Source organism: Ovis aries, chromosome 12, assembly GCF_016772045.2.
Source record: "Ovis aries strain OAR_USU_Benz2616 breed Rambouillet chromosome 12, ARS-UI_Ramb_v3.0, whole genome shotgun sequence".
NCBI classification, from domain to species: Eukaryota; Metazoa; Chordata; class Mammalia; order Artiodactyla; family Bovidae; genus Ovis; species Ovis aries.
In genome coordinates this window covers 55720467-55742770 of record NC_056065.1, presented here as the reverse complement: position 1 = coordinate 55742770, position 22304 = coordinate 55720467, and the positions used below count along the sequence as shown (strand labels likewise).

Below are 22304 nucleotides of genomic sequence, written 5' to 3'. Positions count from 1 at the left end.
GCAGCCCTTGCTCTCCATAACTAGAGGAAGCTGGTGCGCAGCTACAAAGATCCAGTGCAACATAAAATTCATGCATAGGATGTGATTAACATTTTTTAAAATGTAATGAGTTAAATGTTTCTGATTCCTCCCTTGACGATGCTAAGCCGTCATTAGAGCAAAAATCATCTAGAGCAGCACTGTCCAACAGAACTAGGAATGATGGAAATGTCCACTCCCTGCCCAATATAGTACCCTTAGCGGTATACAGCTATTTAAATTAATTAAAATTAAATAAAGCTAAAGGTCCAGTAGCTGACTTACATCAGCCACATTTCAGCTGCTCAACAGCTGCCCACAGCTGGTGGCCACCATCCTGGAGAACGTGGGCCTAAAAGCTAGTAGGGGGAGCAGTCAAACACACTGGCAAAACACCATGCTAACTGCACTTCAAGGACCAGGGTGGGCCTGCACTTCACCTTCCCCACGGCAGGCTGGTATCCCTATGAAAAGTGAAAGTGTTAGTCACTCGGTCACATCCAGCTCTTTGTGGCCCATGGACTACAGCCTTCCAGGCTCCTCTGTCCATGGGACTTTGTTGTTGTTCAGTCGCTCAGTCGTGTCCAACTCTTTGTGACTTTAAAGTCATGGGATTTTACAGGCAAGAATACTGGAGTGGGGAGCCATTCCCTTCTCCAGGGGATCTTCCCGACCCAGGGATCAAACCCAGGTCTCCCACATTACAGGTAGATTCTTTACCATTTGAGCCACCAGGGAAGATATTCCTCTAGTTGCAGTCTATTCCTGGGTTTCCTTCCCCATCACACATATTCTACGACCAACTGAGGACAGAGACCTTTCACTCAGCTCTCTGTTCTTTCCTCCAGGACTTTCAAAACTTTCCATCCTCATGGAGGGAATGTTGTCCAGACTGCATCTGGGGGAGGCGGGGCTGCTGCACACCTGGGTGGTTGCCAGAGTTCAATACCATCAGCTCCACCTGTCCAGGCTCAGCCCTGACGTTTGGGATATGAATGGACATGTGCACAACGCTGTGAGCATTCTCAGCTCACCAGAACACTCTCCACTGGCCCCTTGCCCTCTGCCCTTAGTACAATTCCTAAATTCAAAGTCATGGGACTACAAAACTGAAAAGAAGAATGCCTTTATCACCACTTGCAGTCTCTGCCAGAGGTTCAAAGGCATGTTTTGAAATACCTGTGACATTTTCATTCAGGAAGGGCTATGTATGCAACTATCTATTAATAACTCCCTCTGGAGGCTATTTGTTCCATTTACATTTTTGACTCTAGTATGTGCCAAGCACACCAGGTGGCCACAATATAAAGGCATTTGGAGGGGCTCACAGCCTGGCTGTGGGAACAGATAAGACAAGAGACCATTCTAGTACAGCTGGTCACTGCTTTCTAAGAGGGAAGTTTCAAAGCTCATGTCCAGTCAGGTAGGGGGCAGGGGTCCCCTGAAGCTGTCACCCAGAAGAGAGCTAGCTGCAGAGGAGGAAACAGGAAAAAGAGGGTACTCTTTGCATCACCTAAAGCCTGAAGGCTTAGCCTGGCGAGGACCACCGTCAGTGTGGGAGGCAAGGACTGGGTTGTCCCGATTCCGAGGCTAACTCCAGCTCCCACAGTTGTGTAATGTACGTGCCAGACTTAATCTCTGAGTAGAATTAATGCCAGTCAGTATCTATATCAGAGGGATGAGAGGATTAAATGAGATAATGCATACAAACCGTTTAGCGCAGAGCCTGGCTTATTGTAAGTGCTCAGTAAATGTTCCTTATTATTGAGGACAGAAGGAAGATCATGAGAGACTTGTGCTCTAGAAGTCAAAGGAAAAGAGACGTTCAAGAAGAAAGCCAGAGTCCATGGAATCAAATGGTGCAGACAGGTCAAAGGAGATAGGAACTGAAAATAATGGACATTTTCTGTTCCTGTTGGTGTAATAAGTTCCCTCATTTCACCACAGACTGCACTGCTTACAGTGCTATCAATACTCCTTGAACTAAGGGCTCCCAATTTATAGGATGTGACAAGTGAACTTCTTAAGAACCTATCCTTCCTCGCATCAAGCCCCGCTGCCCACCACTAAGCCACCCTAGGGTGACAGCGCCCCTGGTGGCCAGATCAGGAGAGAGTTCGCGTCAATGTGATTTTCACCTTACAACAGCGCTTCTCTGGCTGGTGGGCTGCCGTCTCTGGGGTCGCACGGAGTCGGACACGACTGAAGCAACTTAGCAGCAGCAGTGCATCTCTTAGAACATCAATCCAGCTATGTCGTTGATCCTCAGATGAAATGTGCTAAAGATTCACGGGGTTTCATGGGACAATCACGATGTCACACTCATTTGCTAGATAAGGGATTTTCACAAACGTAATTGCTGTTACAAACATTTCTGTGAAGCCTTCCAGACTTTACATCACTGCCTAGGAAAGCTTCCCTAACCACTCAAGTCTTCCCCATCACAAGATCAGACTACACTCTTCCTACGTCCCCAGCTCTCCATTCCATTTTCACATATATTAGAGTTAGTCTTTATGAGGCCAGAATTGTAACTTACTCACCATGTATCTCCAATACCTAGCATGAAGCCTTAGTGCATACTAGACGCTACATAAATGCACTGATTAAGGGAAAAAAGAAAAAGAATCACTTGTGGTTGTTTTTTTTTTTTTTTTTACAAGTGCAGATCCCAACTTCCTCTTTGCCCTTCCTCTGGATTTATTATATCTTGGACCAGACCAGACAACCTGCTCTTCTAACAAGCACACTAGGTAGATGACAGTGGTCTCTGAACCATACCTTGAGAAATATTATCTAGATATTCAGAAACCAAAATCATCCTATAGTCGAACAAGTTTTCAAAGTGCTACATACCAAGTCTTTCCCCCTCTTTCTTGAAGTCTGCAAGTATCATATTAAAAGTTCTAATGGGTACTGGAATAAAGAAATGGGTGTGACTCTGCTGAACTCAGAGTTTTCTCAAGCTTATTTGACCATGAAACCTTATCTTTTAGCACATCTGGAGGAGCAAGGGTTCCAAGGAACACCATTCGGGAAATGCTGCTCTGGGGGTGTGCACAGCCCCATGCTTCATCTGCCGGTCTTCTACCGCTAACACCTCAATTCATAACATTTCCAAGGAAACCTTTTGTGAAATGTAGACAGATTCTCCTTTTCTTTTCTTTTACTTAACCTTTCTTTCTCGCTCTGCCCTTTCTCTTTCTTCCATCTGTGAGCAAGCCATAATAACCTTTTAGCGCCTATTCATAGTAAATATACCTTAGTGTTGGCTAGAGATATACCTTTATAAAAGAACCCGCCTGCCAGTGCAGAAGACGAGATGCAAGTTTGATCCTGGCTCAGGAAGATCCTCTGGACAAGGAAACGGCAACCCGCTCCAGCATTCTTGCCTGGAGAATCCCATGAACAGAGGAGCCTGACACACTACAGTTCATGGGGTTGCAAATAGTCAGACACAACTGAAGCAACTTGGCACACAGCTTTATCATTAAAAAAAAAAAATCCCAAAACTTTGAGTGAAATTATGGAAACTGAAGATGCAAGGCCTCTATCCTACCAGAGTGCTTTCTACCTCATAAAGGCACTTCCATTACCTCATGTGACTTTTGCAGCAACTGACGTTGTGAGTAAATTCCCATTTTATAAAAGATGAAAGTGAGACCCAGACAAAGTGAGCAACTTGCCCAAACCTGGATTGCAAACCAAAACCCTCAGACTCCTGCCATAGGGCCCCTGGGGCACACAGGGCCATGCGATCCAGTCCGCTGATCTGGGCTCCGAAGAGACTTAACTAGCAACAGCACCTCCTATAGGTCAAAAACTCCAATAACAACTCCAATAAAGGGCTCTGCCCACAAGTCTTTAGACATTCTGTAATGTCTCCACGGGGTCACCAAGAGTCGGACACGACTGAGCGACTTCACTACACTTCAATGTCTCCTTCAGGCGGTCCACCGTGCAGTGTGAGCTCTGAGAGTTCTGTCTTTTTTTTTTTTTTATCATCCAAGTGCCTGACTTAAGCTTGGATTGCAGAAGCACCCACTTCAAAGACCACTATGCAGGATAAACACACTGCAAACACACACAACTAGATGAAGACCTGCACTGCCTCCCCACACTGTGGCGCCTTTGTTTTAGAGATCCTGGGTGATTTCAGTAATTGACTATTTGGGCCACTTGATTTTTTTGTTCTTTTCCTGCACTTTAAATTCACCAGGAAAGACTGATCCCTCAAAATCCTAGGCCCCCACCATGGACCCCAATAAAAGCAGAACCCTAAGCTCACTCTCTCTTGAGCTGTTTTCTCTCTCCCACAACCTCACCACGCAGCCCCAGGTAGGTAGTGTAATTGCCAGGCCTTGTAAGAAATAAACCTTTATTTTTTTCAAAGTTTCCTAATAGTTATTGCTAAAGGGTGTCTTAAGATAAGAATCAGAAAAGCCAGCCCAACTAAAACATTGGTTATTGATAGGTTGAGACCAGCACAGAACACAGAGCCAGCCTCATTGGCCTCCTTATCCTTCTCTCATCAAACCTAATTTTCTTCACTTGCCAAAATAAGTAATTGTTTCATTCCTTTTTTTTTTCCTTTTTAAATTGCAATACTACAATACCTTTGTTTTCTACTTCGGTCATTAAAAGTGCACTGCAATCTGTATTATAGAATGAACAGGCTTTTCTGGGCTAACCTGAGAACCTAACTCCTTTGTACACCAATGGAATCAGATCTCAACCCATTTCCCATTTCCTCCGTAGAAACTAACACAAGGCCTATTGGGAAGTGGATTCAGCTGCGCTTTAGGAACTGCCTAAAACCCCTTCCAGGGGCGCCCCCCATCCCCTTGCCGGACCACCAGCCCAGTAGACCAGGTTGGAGGAGACAGTCCCCAGCTCACCAGGCAATCTCTTCAAAAGGGTTCCAGGGGCTTCTAACATGCAACTGGGGCTGAGAACAGTGGCTGAGATGAAAAAGGGGGTGGCAGTGGATTACAGTTTCTCAGTTACCTGTTTTGCACGGCAACACTGCCTGTGCAACCACCAAGCGATGCCGGATGGCGAGTCGTACCCCACAGGCTGACTCTCCAGATGAATTTACCCGGGAAGGAAGAAACGTGGGACCCGCAGAACCTCCCTCGCTGTAGGAGAGGAAAGGAGCTTTGAGGCTAGAGGTTCCCGGTAGGACCACACTGCCATCTGCTGGCCTGGCCGGGAACAGCGCGCCCCTGAGCCGGGCCGCGGGCTCCAAACGTATTGATTGATCTGCACTCTTTATTGACAGAAACCTCCCGATCCTCTCCGCTGCCCCGGTGAAGGGCTTAAGGGTATGACTTGGAAATATTTTTAGCGGAAGACTTTCTCCTGTAAATGGCTATTTTTCGCTGAGAGCATTTCATTATTTATACTTGCTTTTCCACTCCCACGCTGTAGCCCCTCCCGGGACACTCCAACCCGACCACAGCCTCCCTTTCCTCATTCAACACACCTGGTCTTTTCCTTCAGGGCATCCCTTTGATCATAATACCTTGGGTCATTTTTTTTTTCTTCTTTCTTTCTCCCTAGCTCCTTCAGCGTTTTCTGGCTTTAGTGATCCTTGAATCCCCGAGAATTCCAAGTTAAAAAGCAGTGTTTTTTTTTGTTTTTTGTTTTTTAGTCACACGGCTTGTGGAATCAACCAAGGATTGAACCCAGGTCCTCAGCAATGAAGCGCAGAGCCCTAACCACTGGACCGCCAGGGAATTCCCCAAAGCAGAACTCTGGACATCATGTGACCAACGTCAATGTTGGGACCCTCTTCCCAGAAGCAGCTACTGGCAAGAACAACCAGTTTTAAACTCTGCCATGAATGGAGCCCTCCCCTCATTTACCACCCATCCCCCTCAAGTCCTGTTAACCCTTCCTTCTATTAACATTACTGATCTGTGCTCTGCTGTTTCCCACCATTTCCGCCTCAGGCCAAGGAAGTCAGTGCCTGCCTGCTTAGTCGCTTCAGTCGTGTCCGACTCTTTGCGACTCCATGGACTATAACCCACCAGGCTCCTCTGTCCGCGGGGATTCTCCAGGCAAGAACAGTGGAGTGGGTTGCCATGTCCTTTTCCAGGGGATCTTCTCAACCCAGGGATCGGACCTGCATCTCTTTTATCTCCTGAATTGCAGGTGGATTCTTTACCACTGAGCCCCCCAGGAAGCCCTTCAGTACAGTTCAGTCGCTCAGTCGTGTCCGACTCTTTGCAACCCCATGAATTGCAGCACGCCAGGCCTCCCTGTCCATCACCAACTCCCGGAGTTCACTCAAGCCCATACCCATTGCCTATTGCAACAACCTTTCACTGTCTGTGAATCTCTGCTTCCTTCCATGCCTCCTTCCATTCTCCAACTTCCCCAAACTTCCCGAACGTCCCCAACTTACTCCCATGCCTCCTTCTATTCTCTATGCTGTCACCAGACCGGTGTTCCCAAAATATAAGTCTCACTTCAAGTGTCAGTCCAAGGTTTAAACACCCTCAGCGTTCTCCACTGCCCCTCCCAAACTTTTTCATCTTAGCTGTGGTTCTCAGCCCCAGTTGTATGTCAGAAGCCCCTGAAGCTTTAGAAAGCACAGCTGCACAGGACTCAGCTGAGACCCATAGAAGCAGCATCTCTGGGGGTGAAGTAGGGTCTGGTTACGTGACAGCTCCAGCTGATTCTGATGATCAGTGACAGCTGGGACTATGGTGCCAGCTGAGACCACCGTGCTCACATGGCTGAGATGAGTTCCTGCCTGTCTCTCCAGCATGGCTCCCCACCAAGAAACCATCTTCTTCCCTGAAACACACCACACTCCATCCATTCTCATTTTTGCCGTCAGGTAACCTCATCCCAAGGTGCCCTGCCTGCCCCCAGCCTTTCGCCTGTCCCTGGCGAATCCAGATTTGTTCTTCCAGACGTGATGCTAATAGCACAGCCACAACACTTTCTGGGGTACCCCGCTCTGCTCACAGCTCTCTCCCCATCGCAGTGCCCACTGGGCGCCCCCACAGCTGTCTCCACCACACTGCGGGCAGGGGGTGTGTTCTGCTTATCACTCAGGGCTTGGCTAGCATTTCCCATGGAACAGGAAACCACTCAGGAGACTTTATCAACTGTTTGTGATACTCTGTCCTCACTTTTACCCTAGTGCCTGGCTATGCCACATGTCCCTTCTATGACAGCTTTTGTTTCTTGCTGTTCTTCAGTCGCTCAGTCGTGTCCAACTCTTTGTGACCCCATGGACTGCAGCATGCCAGGCTCCCTGTCCTGCACTATCTCTCCCTGAGTTTGCTCAAAATCATGTCCCCTGAGTTGATGATGCCATCCAACCATTCATCCTCTGTCACCCCCTTCTCCTGCTTTCCATTTTGCACAGCATCAGAGTCTTTTCCAATGAGTCAGCTCTTCGCATCAAGTGGCCAGAGTATTACAGTTTCAGCTTCAGCATCGGTCCTTCCAATGAATATTCAGGGTTGGTTTCCTTTACGATTATTTATTTGGTTTGTCCTAACCAGTAGGAGTTGTCCCTGAAGCTTCAAAATGCTGATGGCTCATAATCTGACTCTAAGAAAAGTTTCTGACCCTTGGAAATGCAAGTCTACCCAGAAATCTATTCTGGGGCCTACATTTAGCTGCCAGAGCAGGAGCTCCCGGAGTTGGTTACGTTAAAATGAGGTTAGGCACAGAAGTTTAGGTCTGGAATGTCCTCCTCCTTCAGGCAAACATCCTTTGAAAATGAGCTCCCTGCCCCTACCCCCACCGACTTCCCTCTCTGCCCCAGTGGAATCCTTGAGGAGTCAATTGAGGTTTTCTCTGCCCTGTCCTTTCAGGGCAGCAAGAACCCTACAGGTGAAAGAATGCAAAAAACCACTCCAGTTTCCCACAAGTTCTCTGGCTACCATGTCAGACGCCTCCTGAGCAAACAGCCCATCAGCGAGTGGCCCCCTTCGCCAGAGCTACTAAGACAGCAGTCACCTGTGCATCAGCAGCCCCAGCCCAGACCTGCAGAGTCAGAAGGGCTGGGGCACAGCAGTCCTCTTCCCTAGGCACATCTGAGAAGCCTGATTCAATTTGGGAAGACCGCCCACCAGGCACTCCACCCCCCACTCTGAATCATCCCGGGGTTTGATCCACTTTGCAAAGGTGGCTTTCCTTTTCTAAAAAGTCTGTGCCCACTGGGGTGCTCACAGGGCTCCTGTGTCAGCAAAGTGGAGACTTTACCTGCATACAGGAGATGAGAGGCCTCAGGACTGAGAGGCTGCACAAAAGGACCTGTAAAACTGACAAGAAAATTAGCTCCTGCTCTGGCCCTAAGGAAGCTGGATCAAGACTAAAGACATCTAGACGGTTTCTACAAATATCTGCTCCTCAGAGAGGCTTACAGAGTCCCTCAGGACTGCCACCAATCTCCACCTCCATCTCTTGATCCTACTATAATTTTCTCTCATGGCACTTATCACTTCTGGAAATTGTATGGATATCTGTTGTCTATTAATTATCAGCCTCCACCGATAGAATATCAGCACAAGGACAGGAATCTTGGGCTTGGCTCACTTCTAGAGCAGTAGGACTTAGAGTAGACCAGCATGTAACAGGGCTTAATCAGTATTTGCTGAATGAATGAAGGCATGAATGCATGATAGCACACACACTCCAGCAGGGCAAGAACTGGCTGACCCAGCTCTGTGAGCTCACCTCACACTGCCTGGTGAGCAGGCAGAGCCTCAAATTCTCCCTGAATCAATGAACAAGGTGCAAGCTTGTTTTTAAACTACCAGCCCCAACACCTACAATGTACTTCATCCAAACTGCCCTTTATCAGACTGAGCAGTTGCCAGGGCATTGCTCAGTGCGTGTATAAAAGGAGCCAAGGGGATGCTGAACATTTTAAAGGTTGACAAACACTATTCCAAAAGTATGGCTTGGCATTTGGCCAGAGGTTAAAACCTGGAGAACCCGAGGTAATAAAGGACTCCCAATCCTGAAGGAGGATTGCAGCCTGTAGAGCATCTGTCTTCTTCCTCACTCACTCACTTCTCCTGGTTCCAAATACCATTATTTACCATCACAACAGTAAGAGGTCATGGCCAACCAAGTTCCACTATAACGCTCATATTGTACCTTTGCTTGCACTTAGGTTAAATTTAGAATTCAAGTGCACTTACGTGGGAAAAATAACACACAGCAGATTTTTTTAAATCAGTGGTTTATTTTATTTTATTTTTTCTTGAATAGGAATTTGACTTTTTTCAATGGTTACTGACTTTGCTACAGAAAAACCTTCCAGAGAGATAGGAAAATAAGACAAAAGGATCTGACCTTGCCAAGTGTCCATTCAGACAATAAGCATCTGGTACTGAGCACTTTCAGAAAACCCAGGGGTCCAACAGAATAGGCGGTAGGGGAGAGGAAGGCAGGCGGAGGACTTGATGTTATGAAGGAGCGACAAAGAAGAGTCTTTGGGAGGACCCAGTTACCAAGAGAGTCAAACTATTCAAGGTTGAAATAAGTGAGAATTTATTCACAACATATGTGGATCTACAACAGTGATTATGCAGATGGATGGTAGGGGGCACCTCAAAATAGCAGTAATGTGGAAGCTGGGGTTTCCAGCATGCCGGATACCAGTCAGAACTTAGCAAAATTCAACTCTCTGTCTCTTCTAGTTCCCTTGAATAACATCAGCAATTTTTTTAAAGGGGGAAGATTTATGCCTTTTTCCCCCCAAATCCAGTGGTAATGGAAGGTAAGTTTCAGGCTACTATCAGCCCCTTGTCATCAAAGAGAAACCCCTCTTTGGTGCTTCTTTTTAGACAGAAGATTGTATTAGTAGAACTATGTGTATATACATATATATATATACACACACACCAATTTTGAGATTTCCAATTAGTGAAATACTAGATGATTCTTCACTTTTTTTTACCCTAACCCCATATATTTGTTACTGAAGATAGAACAGAAAACCTTGCAGCTTCAGTGCTGTCTCTCCCATACACACCATGCAGCTACTTTTGTATGGATTTTCAGGCCCCCAATATACGTGGGCAAAAGGTAGGTGACAGGGAAGTAAGCTGCATGACTCAGAGCTTGGTGACATGCTTTGTCCTGCAGGTTATCCAGCCATCTCAGAAGCCAGGGGCTACGAGCATTCTTCAAACTTCCATTAGCCAGTCACCACTACCCACCCCACCCCACGCTTACACGGATGGCCCCAACCCTGGGCTGATCTCCTCTTGCGCCATATGTAGACAAATGGGCCGTCAGAACGTTCTCGAATTTTCTCCCAGCATTCGCTTCTTTCTGCCCAGGACATGCTCCCCGCTGTAGCCATGAGGTCGGATCTTCAACTCCACAAAAGGAATGGAGAATTCATGTCCCTTCCACGGCTCCCAGTTCACCCCCTATGTTAAATAAATAAATAAGCCAAGAAATAAACAAGGCAACATCAAGAAGAGGCGCTTGGGAGAGTGGAGTGGGTTACGGCACCAAAGAGTGCTTCTCTACGGGGGAAACCACGCCCTCTCTGCTTTGTTCTTTAGTCACTCAGTCGGGTCCAAGGCTTTCACAACCCCATGGACTGCAGTCCACCAGGCTCCTCTCTCCACAGGATTTCCCAGGCAAGGATACTGGAGTGGGTTGCCATCTCCTTCTCCAGAGGATCTTCCCGACCCAGGGATCGAACCCAAGCCTCCTGCATGGGCAAGTGGGTTTTTTACCACTGTGCCACCTGTGAAGCCCATGCCTCTCTGCACAAGGGACAGAAAAGGAGACTGGGATACTTATAAAGAAGTGAGAGAGGAATCTAGGAGTGTGTGCCCTCTGCTGGGCAGCTGAGGTTAGACAGGCTGAGGACTGGGAAGCCCCCTGGGGTTGGAGGATGGGGGTGTAAGCCCAGGAGGCGGGTGAAGCCAGAGCAGCTGCAAAGACAACACGGGGTCAACCTGGCCAGCAGTGATTAAATTCAGTGATATGCTTCACTCTTTTCCTTTACAAAAAATTAAAGACAAAAATAAACATATTAATTGGCCAATTGTGTAAAATCATTTTCAATTTACAGTGTACAGATATTAGCTCTAGGGTAACGAATAGCCTGCTGAAAACTAAATTTCACGTTATGACTTTTGACTGGTGAGCACAATAATATTTAATTCACTTAATAACCTTGCAACCTGGCCAATAAAGAGCCCAAGTGACCGATTTTATGTATTTTAATTTGTGAGGTAAATAATAAACAAGAAGCTAAATGCTGTACAGACTGTGAAAAGCACATTAACCAGATGAATGTCTTTTATTAGCAAATATGGGGATGGTTTAGGGCACGCTGGCTGCTCATTTCAAATATCTGATCTCTGATCACAGCTTCCCTGAGTCAGTCCACATGCAGCCTCCAGGATTCATGGGCCCACCCTCCTTGGCCCCCCTAAGTGCAAACTTCTTCTTCCCTTTGAGAAATCACATAAAGATGAGGAGTCCCTACTGCGTGGTTAGGACCAACGGAATCAGAATGTACCTGGACTTTAGATGTATTAATATTTACAGTCATATTGGTATAAGGTGAGTTCTGGGGAGAGGTGGCTTCCTGAAGGCTAGGATCAAGATCCAGGGTAGGAAATTAGAAACCCAAGGAGGGGAAATTTCATAAAGTGGGATGGATCAATGATGAGTAGGAACAAAGATGCAATTTTCAAGAAGCTGTGAGGGAGCAAGCAGGAGATGCCTAGTTGCTGGCGAGGAGTCAAGATGATGTTCTCGGGGCATGAGAGTCTGAGAAATCACTGGTAGGAAAGTTTTCGAGCAAGGGAGGGGTGAGGAGCCTGTGTTCACACTCCTGAAGTGGAGAAACTGGTTTAGCACAACGCTCTGAGCAGGCTTTGGGTGGCTCTAGGATGAAGTGGTGGAGAAGGCGATGGCACCCCACTCCAATACTCTTGCCTGGAAAATCCCATGGACGGAGGAGCCTGTTAGGCTGCAGTCCATGGGGTCGCTAAAAGTCAAACATGACTGAGCGACTTCACTTTGACTTTTCACTTTCACACATTGGAGAAGGAAATGGCAAGCCACTCCAGTGTTCTTGCCTGGAGAATCCCAGGGACGGGGGAGCCTGGTGGGCTGCCGTCTATGGAGTCACACAGAGTCGGACATGACTGAAGCGACTTAGCAGCAGCAGCAGGATGAAGTGGATCCAAGGGTGTGTGTGCGTGCTAAGTCACTTCAGTCGTTTCCAACTCTAAGTGACCCTATGGGTCTTACCTAAAGCAGAAAACTGTGTTCCCCATGATCAAAGGACAGAGAAAAATAGCTCTGGTTTAACTGGAAGAAGGACTTCCCTGGTGACTCAGATGGTAAAGAATCCACCTTGCAATGCAGGAGATCCAGGTTTGACTCCTGGGTCAGGAAGATCCCCTGGAGAAGGGTATGGCTACCCACTCCAGTACTGTTGCATGGAGGATTCCATGGACAGAGGAACCTGGGATTGCAAAGAGTCAGACACAACCGAGTGACTAACACTTAAAATTTACACTTTTAACTGGAAGAACAACTGGATCGAATTCTGATGTGTCTGTTACAGATAAAATGTTTGTGTCCCCTCCCAACCCCCCAAAATGTATACACTGAAGCCCTAACCACCAATGTGATGGTATTCGCAAGCAGAGCCTTCGGGAGGTAACTAGGGTTAGATGACGTCACCCGTGGTAGGATCAGTGCTCTTCCGAGAAGAGGACAGACCAGAGCTCACTCGCGAGCTCGCTCTCTGCCTCTACTGTGTGAGGACGCAGTGAAAAGGCGGCCATCCACAAGCCAGAAAGGCCTCCCACCAGAAACTGAATCTGCTGGGAACGTGGACTTTGCATCCCCCAGAACCATGAGAAATGAACGCCTGCTGTTTAAGCCACCCAGTCTCTATTATTTTCTTACAGCAGTTCAAGCTGACGAAGAGTGTCCACATGTGAATTTGTAAAGCAGGATGATGTGTGACGCATACCATCTCTGTTAAGCAGTGGGCAGCCTGAGTCCTGCCCTACACCGAACCACTGGTGGGAATGCAGAGAGTGGGGGGCTGCAGCAGATGGGCAGAGAGGATGTAGGCCCCAAGGCCACGGAGCCTGGAGAAGGAGCCCTACTGCTCTGTCTGTTGGCCTCTGAAGGAGAGGGGCAGAACACCCGCTGGAGGGTGTCACTCTGGGAACAGAATATGGGTGGAGCTAGTGGTGAAGAACCTGCCTGCCAATGCAGGAGATGAAAGAGATGCAGGTTTGATCCCTGGGTCGGGAAGATCCCCTGGAGAAGGGAATAGCAACCCACTCCAGTATTCTTGCCTGGAGAATTTCATGGACAGAGGAGCCTGGTGGGCTGCAATCCCCGGGGGCCACAAAGCATCAGACACAACTGAGTGACTAACACTTTCACTGGGACAAAAAAGATGTTCGCCTGTCACCTACCTCACTATGCTTGGTCTCCCCGTATCTGCCGTTGGGGTTGGCCAAGTGGCAGTTCTTGTACCACCAGCCGCCGTGATGCGTCAGGGCACAGTTGCTGAGGGCGATGTCGTTGTCTCGGTCAAAGGTTGTAAACTTCCATCCGTTGTGGTAAGTGAGTGCGTCCCCTGCAGGCAAGCAGAGGTGACAGAGGTGGGTGGGATCCTCCTCTGGCCTGAAAGAGGACCCAGCAAGAAAACCTCCAGGCACAAAAATGCCAGGGGTGCAGTCGGTTATGCCACAAGGAGTCACGCTTTTCTCAAAATCGCCAAGATGAGCACACAATACAAATGAACAGGTTCTCTTTCCTCGCTTGCCACCCAAACTTCAGGCCTGTTTTTCCAGCAGCTTGAATAGCATTTCCACTTAGAGGCTTCACAGTAAAATATCCAAACATCCAAAACTGAACTCCTCGACATTCCTCATAGTACCAGACCGAACTCGCACAACTGACCCCTGTCCCCTGCCTCTGTCCCTGCTTCAGTATCCCCGCAGTGGCCCAGACTGGGCACTCCTGAGCCACCTTTGACAATCCTGTTCCCCCCCTCCCCCGCCAATGATCCAGCCCTTCCTTCTGCAGATCACTCCAATACACCCCTGTCCCCCATGGCTGCCACCCTGGGGTCTTCTCACCTCTCCAGACCTGTGTCAACACAACAGGCCTCCCAGTTCTTCCAAAGCTTAAGAAGTATCCTTTTCCATCATCTCAGATCTACTTCCTCCCACCAGGAGTGAATTACTCCTCCTGGCTTTGCAGGCTTGTACCTTGGCTATGCCTTCTGTACAACCTCATAGCCTGCTGTCCCCAAAGGCACTGAATGTGTAGGGTGGACGAGTCCATCGTCCATGCCTCTGCTTACCTGCTTCTCTCTACCCTTCATCAGTCCAAGTCCTCACCATTCCTCGAAGCCCAGCTCAACCCCACTCCTGAGGAAGAGTCTCCTTCTTAATCCTCCCACGTGCCCTCTTAACACACACACCTGAACTTCTAGAGCCCTTCTGGGCACACAGGTACAATTAAGTGCTCATTACAAACTGTCTAGAAACCTGCCTTAATTACTTGACGTGTTTCACTATTTCCCCATCACATTTGTCATTCTTTTACAAGTTTACGTTTTAATTCAGCTCATAAACGGCAATAAGGGCTCATATAAATCCCAAGATTAATCAAGTCTGTTCCTATGATAACAATACTTCCATTTAATCTGATTTCCGAGTTACAGATCACCTCCACATGTACCTTCTCATCTGATGCCCCTGACAAGCCTGAGGGGTGAGTCAGGCAGCTCTTAGTCCCATGAGGAAGGAAACTCACAGAGTTTGTTCTAGGAACTTGCCACAGTCTCTCAGTCCACTGGCAGCAGAGCCAGGACTCAAAGCTCCAACCTGAGACCCCAAGCCCAGGGTTCTTTCTGGGCCACCAATGCATCTGCAGTTTCCTTATTTCAATAGCAGGCTTTGGTTATGCCAACAAGAATGAGCTCTCTCTGACAATCTACAGCAATGGTTCTCAAAGTTCAGTCCCCGGGCCAGCAGCATCTGTATCACCTGGGAACTTGTTAGAAATTCGTGTTCTCAGGCCCACCCCAGTCCTACAGAACCAGAAACTCCAGAGTGGTACCCTGCAGTCTGTGCTTTGACAAGCCCTTCAGAGTCCAGCTGAAGCTTGAGAACTTTTGTCCTGCAACCTCATTCATTCATTCAGGAAACATCGGGTACACCTGCCATGGCCCAGCCTCCAGGAATGCAAACAGTGGCTGGTCCTTGCTCTTAGTTGCGGGTGGCTGGGGTAGATACATAAAGCGTTGACAGAACGGTGTAAAGGGAAGGTCCCAGTTTGTCTTTCTCATTTGGGAGCTCAGACGGTGGCCCTTTCACATCCACCGTGTTGTTTAGTCGCTAAGTCATGTCCAGCTCTTTTGCAACCCCATGGACAATATATAGCCTGCCAGGCTCCTCTGTCCATGGTATTCTCCAGGCAAGAGTATTGGAATGGGTTGCCATTTCCTTCCCCAGGGGATCCTCCCAACCCAGGGATTGAACCCATGTCTCTTGCACTGGTAGGTGGATTCCAGCAGGCCACCCAGGTAGCCCTCGTGTCCACCTATGTTACTGTTTAGTCACTCAGTCTCGTCCACCACTTTGTGACCACACAGACTGCAGCACATCAGGCTTCCTGTCCTTCACCATCTCCCAGAGCTTGCTCAAACTCATGCCCATTGAGTCGGTGATGCCCTCCAACCAGTTCACCCTGTTGTCCCCTCGTCCTCCTCCCTTCGATCTTTCCTGGCATCAGGGTCTTTTCTGAGACACAGCAAAACCTCTTCCCCCATTAATTTTCTCCAATGAAAGAAGAGCAAACTGTCACTTCATTCACAGACATTTCTTTATCTCCTTAGATTTTCTGCAGATAGTTCCCTACAGTTCAAAATATTGCACAATGGCTCCCTTAGTAACACTTTTAATGAGCACAGTTTACCTTACTTGCAATTAAGTTCCAAGAGCTGTTTTCTAAGCACCTGTGCAGAGGCTGCTTCTTAAAGATCTCCTCATGGCTATCTAACCTTGGGCGCTGGGAGAAAGAAAGGTGAAGCAGGTTGTGGCCTGAGTGTGAGAGTACCCCCCCACCCCCAATCCATGGTGGATTATCTACCTTCTAATGTTCCAAGTGTAGATAGTGAGTGCTCTCATAAATCAAAAACTAACTTTTCTTTGGTCATCAGGCCCTGGCCAAGACAGTGTTCTGATGTATTAAGCTTATCTCCCCAAGGAAAATAAAGCAGAAAAGTCAATGGTGGTTAGACTCTCTCCCTCTCTGGGAGTTTTAGGAGAAAACACTGATGAGAGATAAGTGCCCCACTTCTAGTGTGACGGCCTCGGGTGGGAGGAGTCAGTGGCAAGCCCATGAGAGGTCTGAACCCAAGCCCAGGTGGGGCTGCTGAGATGGTCAGCACCCATCTCACCAAAATATCTCTTGGTGGGGGCAGTGGCCAGGGGAGTCTCTACTGGGTCCAGTGGTTAAGAATCCGCCTGCCATTGCAAGGGACACAGGTCCGATCCATGGTCCAGAAAGCCCCCACATGCTGCAGGGCAACTAAGCCCGTGTGCCACAACTACTGAGCCCATGATCCAGAACCCATGCTCTGCAACTACTGAAGCCCTAGAGCCCGTGCTCCACAACGAGAGGAGCCACCGCAATGAGAAGCCTGTGTACCACAACTAAAGGGTAGCCCCACTCGCTGCAACTAGAGAAAGCCCATGCACACACAGCAATGAAGACCCAGCACAGCCAAAAATAAGTAGATAAAAATAAAGAATATTAAATATATATATATATATATTTATGAATCACTCTGGGACCAACTCTTCTCCTCTCATACTTCCTGAGATAGGAAAGATGAGCCAGGCAGCTAAGCCGTCTCAGGCCAGAAGAAGCTGTTAGCATCACATCCCCTGTTAATGACACACAGGCACAGGATCACACATCTGGACCTGGAACATCTTCCACTCTGAAACCAAGAATGGACTGATGAAAGTGTGATTTGTGTCACCTCCAGCTTTCCCTTTTGTTCATGTGTTCAACGATGTTTTCCTTCTTTAAGTGCCAGTACTTAAAAAATTCACTTCAAAGCTAGGAAGGCACTGGCATTTGGGGTGGAACAACTGTTCACTGTGGGTATTTGGCAACCCTGGCCCCAGCCCACTGAATGCTGGTTGAGTTCCTCCTCACATTTCTAAGTGTCTGTAGGGGGTGAACCATCCCTTGAGCAGCTCTAAGCCTCTGAAATCAGCTGTAAGTGGCTAGTTAGCCCACAGAGATCCTTCTGCACCACCCTGAGTGTCTGCTTATTTAATCTGCCAAAATAGTCTCCAAATTAATGAACAGTGGCATCCTGAAGGTAGAGCTCATAGAATGTCCTACCTGTCTCACTCCAAGAATCATAACCCAGCATTACCTTACCATTACAATTGACCCAGCATTACCTTGCTGGAGTTTCCTTCAAGGAGGAATAATGTGCTGGATTTTTTTAAATTAATTTTTATTGGGGTATAGCTGCTTTACAATGTTGTTTTAGTTTCAACGGTACAGCAAAGCGCATCGGCAACACATACGCTTTAGTCATGTCCGAATCTTTGAGACGCTGTGGACTGCAGCCTGCCAGGCTCCTCTGTCCATGGGATTCTCCAGGCAAGAATACTGGAGTGGGTTGCCATGTCCTTCTCCAGGGCATCTTCCTGACCCAGGGATCGAACCCGTGTCTCTTATGTCTCCTTCATTGGCAGGCGGGCTCTTTACCACTAGCACCTCCTGGGAAGCCCTGTTTAGCACAATAGCTGCTTTACAAGGTTGTGTTAATTTCTCCTGTACAGCAAAGTGAATCAGCTACACATACATGTGTATCTGAGTAGGGTTCTCTGAGCTATACAGCAGGTTCTCCTTAGTTATCTATTTTATACATGGCATCAACAGTGTGAATATGTCAGTTCCAATCTCCCAATTCAGCTCACCCCTCCCTCCTGCTTTGGTGTCCATATATCTGTTCTGTACATCTGTGTCTCTGACTCTGTTTTGCAGCTTCTTGATTTGACTTCAGTAGAAGTAAAAGTTGAGGGTCCACCTGGATAGTCTGAGTAGGGAAACAGTCTAAAACCCCACTTATCCACCAGAGCTGTACATCTCTAGTTCCAAAAAGAGTGACAACAGGGTTAAAAGCTGGGGAGAGCTGGCCCATGCCTGGAGATATCAAAATGTTCACTTTCTATCTGAATGCCATGTCCTCTAAACAGTACCTCATCATCTAGGACATAAGCAGCCAGAAGCTTGCTAAATTTCAAAATCCTCCTTGGGGACCAATCAGCACATATAAGGAAAGCTCAAACTCCACTAACCCCACCACTGTAATTCAGAATTTAAGAGTAAGAATGATAGTACACAGGGGAAGATTAGATTGCTGCCTAAATACTGCATGAATTCTGAGTCTCCCAAGGCTTCCTATTAAAAAATACATCCTCCACTGACCAGCACTTGTTGGCCTGCACAACCTTAGAATGGGAATTAGCCCCTAATCACAGTTAAAATGCAAATACAGTCCCCGGGAGGAGAATCACAGTAATTCACAAAGATGTTGACTCCTTTTCACTCATTTTCCCATTAGCATCAGGTCATTTACTGGATTAGGATAGACCTCAGAGAAGGGACATTTGAATACTAGAGGGAGGGGACTAGGTAGCCTGGGAGGGCAGGCCTGAGTGAGGTCCCCAGCAGAAGGCCCATGAGGGCAGTTGGTTCAGGGAGGGATGTGGGCACAAGTGCCAAAAGGAACCAGCCCAATCCCATATCTCATCTGCAGAAGGTGCCCTGAGTGGAGTCTCTGAAGACTGGGCTGTTTCAGCCTGAGAAAGGAAGGCTGACTGATCACTGTGGTCAAGACTGAACAGGATATTGGGAAGAAAAGGGATGGCCAGATATTTAACCATGTGGGCTGAGATAGAACAGGAGGAGGCCCGAGGGGTCTGATGAAATAAAGTTCATATTTTCTGGCAAGATACGGGGCCCATTTGGGCCTTGTCCTTCCCCTTTAGTGTGTACCACGCATCTGGGTCAACCAGACCTCCTAAGGACATGGTGCTCCCCCTTAATATCCTCAAGGAGCCACCATGAAGCATGACCTGTGATCCAATACTTTGTATGCCGTGTAGATCTGGACTTTGTAAACTGTCAGTGATACATCATTTGGTGGACTTATAACCCTCTATCTCAAAAACTTACCTAACTGTGCTCTGACCTCTAACCAGAGAGACAGTCCTCTGAGTTTTCTGAAAGACTGCCCCCCGGGTTATAATCCTCGGGTTGGCTGGAATAAACCTTCCATGTCTTTCTTGCTTTTCACTGACAGGTCTAAGAGAGACTGCAGTGTGCACACCCCTTCCACCTCTGGCTGGAATGCAATCTGATCAGCTACAGTTGGTGAAAAAGGATGAGAGGCAGCGCACTCACTCTTACAAAAGGGCGTCTTGAAATCCGTCTCATTCGATTAATATCCTTAGACTCAACTAAATGCCCATCTGTATTTCCCAATTGTATTTTAACTGGCTTTTTTCTATGCCTGACTTCCACGTTTTTTATATCAACCCTGAATATTCACTGGAAGGACTGATGCTGAAGCTGAAGCTTTGGCCACCTGATGCAAAAAGCCAACTCACTGGAAAAGACCCTGATGCTGGGAAAGACTGAGGGCAGGAGAAGAAGGGGACAACAGAAGATGAGATGGTTGGATGGCATCATCAACTCAATAGACATGAGTCTGAGCAAACTCTGGGAGATAGTAAAGGACAGGGAAGCCTGGTATGATGCAGTCACTGGGGTCCCAAAGATACGACTGTGTGACTAACACACACACACACACACACACATTCCTACATAGCCCCAACAAAGTCAAAATCACGCTAAGTCAAACACTAGACTTACTTGCTAGGGTTTAAAGACGATAAATATAGGTTTAAAGTATAGTATTAAAACAATAACCACACCTTGCCTCTTAAAGAAAATGCTCAGGGTCATAATTCCAGTATTTCATCAGCTGCTTAATTTTGTTCTTTTCCTTTCACAACTTAACACACCACCAACTGGCTTAAATCCAGTGAGATGCTAATTGAGGCTACCGTTCCCCTCCTTTTCAGCTGAACCGTTAATTTCTGTGTTGTCATAGTTGTGTGGAGTTAATGAGACCTAGACTTCTTACTATGTGAATCAGCACTTTCATTCTTCTGTCTTTATTTATGACAAAGTACCACAATAAATTTAAATAACATGCACACAGGCACCACTGTGTGAGAGTGGTAGCCACACTACTGAAGCCTAATAAGAGGTGGGCAGACACAGTGAAATCTCTCGGAATGTGGGTTCATCAGCTAATGTACAACAGCCTGAATTCGGGCAGTAGAAGAGGAAGAATTTTACTGGTGCGGGATCAGTGTGTAACATACAGAAGTTCTGATTTTATGATGGTCAAAGATTGCTTTGACAATTCTGTTTAACCCCCTACAGGGAGCGGGCCTCAACTGTTCAATGAGGACAATGCACCTTCGTAAAACAATATTCCATCCCCCAGGTCCATGGCAGGGGGCCGACCCATCCTCAAGACACACCAGGCAGGAGACCCCAGCAGGAAGGACACATTTCGTCTTACCTGCCGTGCCTCTGTATTTCCCGACTGTGAGCCTGTACCGCTCCTTGCTGGAGGCCACCTGGAAGGAGTCATACACAGCATAGGCAGATTCGTTGGCAGTCTGTAAGTCCACTCTCACCTCATAGCGGGTGGGCGTGCCCATGGTAAGGTTGTGTAGCTTGTCAAGTCCTAAGATCAAGGAACAGAATTCTGGTAACCAATCACCCTGTGTGTGTGAGCACCCACCGTTTGCATCTGAGACTTTCAGTCCCCCAAAGATGCCTTGGCCTTTTCCTCCTGTGATAATGGGAGGGTCCTTCCTATTTCATCTCTTCTGGGGGCGGGAGGCTGTTTTCTCAACCCATTATGTCTTTGGCACAGTCATGCTTCTGAGTGTGGAAACCATGCCCTCTGGGAAGGAGCAGGGGTGGGGGGTGGGTAATCATGGGATGACTCCTTCTCTCTCAAGCAAGAGCATTCCTACCTATTATCCACTTATCTCACCAAGTGGGAGAGGAGATCAACCCCTGACTCCAAGGTCACTGATGGGATTTTTGAACCAAGCAAACCACAAAATTCATCTACTCTATCAGATGCTTCGAATCCACGTGATGAGTTTCTAATTCTTCATTTCCCAATTGATGCTTCTGGCTATTTCATTCTCCACAAACATCTGCTCCAGAAAAGAGCAGAAGGAAAAGGGAGAAAACAATGCCACAATGACTGGCATTCCTCACAGAATTCCAGGGACCCTGTGTGACCACCCAGTGAGAGCCCAGAATCCCAGTCAATCAATAACTGCTCTCCTCCTGTGGCTTCTGAGAAGTTCAGGCTGCAGGCAGATTGTGTGGGGCTCAAATGCAGCATAAAGCCCACGTGTGACAGTCCCACCCTCCCACACACTCAGTGCACACGAGAACCTTCCCCAATGACCCGGCCCCACCGACACCCTGGTGGGCAGCTTCCTCAGTGCCCCCATCACCTGGAGCTCTTCCTGAATGCAGGGAGCTCCCTCAAGCTGCCTGATCAGCTTCTTAGGGAGGAATCTCCCCTCCACACCCCAGCCTTCAGGGATGCTCAAAGATCATACCAAGCCAGAACTCCTTCATGGGGTCCCCGAAGCCTTCCACGTAGGTCCGCCAGCGCTTGAAGAAATCCAGCTGCCCGGTGTTCCGCCTCTGGAAGACCTGAAGAGGGAGACTGGAGTTTCTCTCTGACACACGTGGACAGACGTGGCTGAATGAGAGAGGACAGCATGGCATGCTGGGGGCTGCCCTGAAGATGGACAGAAGTGGCCAGGAGGTGAAACTGACAGAGGTGGTGATGGACCGAAGTGGAGCTGAGAGAGAGGAGGACATCAAGACTGGCTTTGGAGTTCTGGGCTCCCAGTGCTGACAGCCATTCACTCTGCCGATCACTGAGAAAGGGGCTCTGAGAGAGGACAGTTTCCATGGGGCAACATCGCTCATTTGGGCACCTGGTGAGTGTGAGTGGCTTCTGAGGCATCCTGGTGAATGAAGGTGCCATAGGAGCTACTGAACATAAGGCCCAGAGCTCTCAGGAGCAGGCCAGGCTGGACTTAGAAAGTGAGCACGTGTCTGAGATAGTGCTGGCACTCACCAAGTCCAAT

The 22304-nt window shown here is 47.9% G+C and overlaps 1 protein-coding gene across 1 annotated transcript in view; it reads right to left on the bottom strand.

Annotated features, from left to right (window-relative positions):
• Positions 1-9224: 9224 nt before the first annotated feature.
• TNN (tenascin N) overlaps positions 9225-22304 on the bottom strand; it is a 59695-nt gene continuing 46615 nt past the window's right edge. The window contains exons 15-18 of the mRNA XM_042229129.2: positions 21765-21861; positions 20696-20863; positions 13470-13633; positions 9225-10430 (exon numbers count right to left, since the gene is read on the bottom strand). Coding sequence (XP_042085063.1) covers positions 10290-10430; positions 13470-13633; positions 20696-20863; positions 21765-21861 — 570 coding nt within the window. The 3' untranslated portion in view covers positions 9225-10289. The remainder of the gene's footprint in view (positions 10431-13469; positions 13634-20695; positions 20864-21764; positions 21862-22304) is intronic.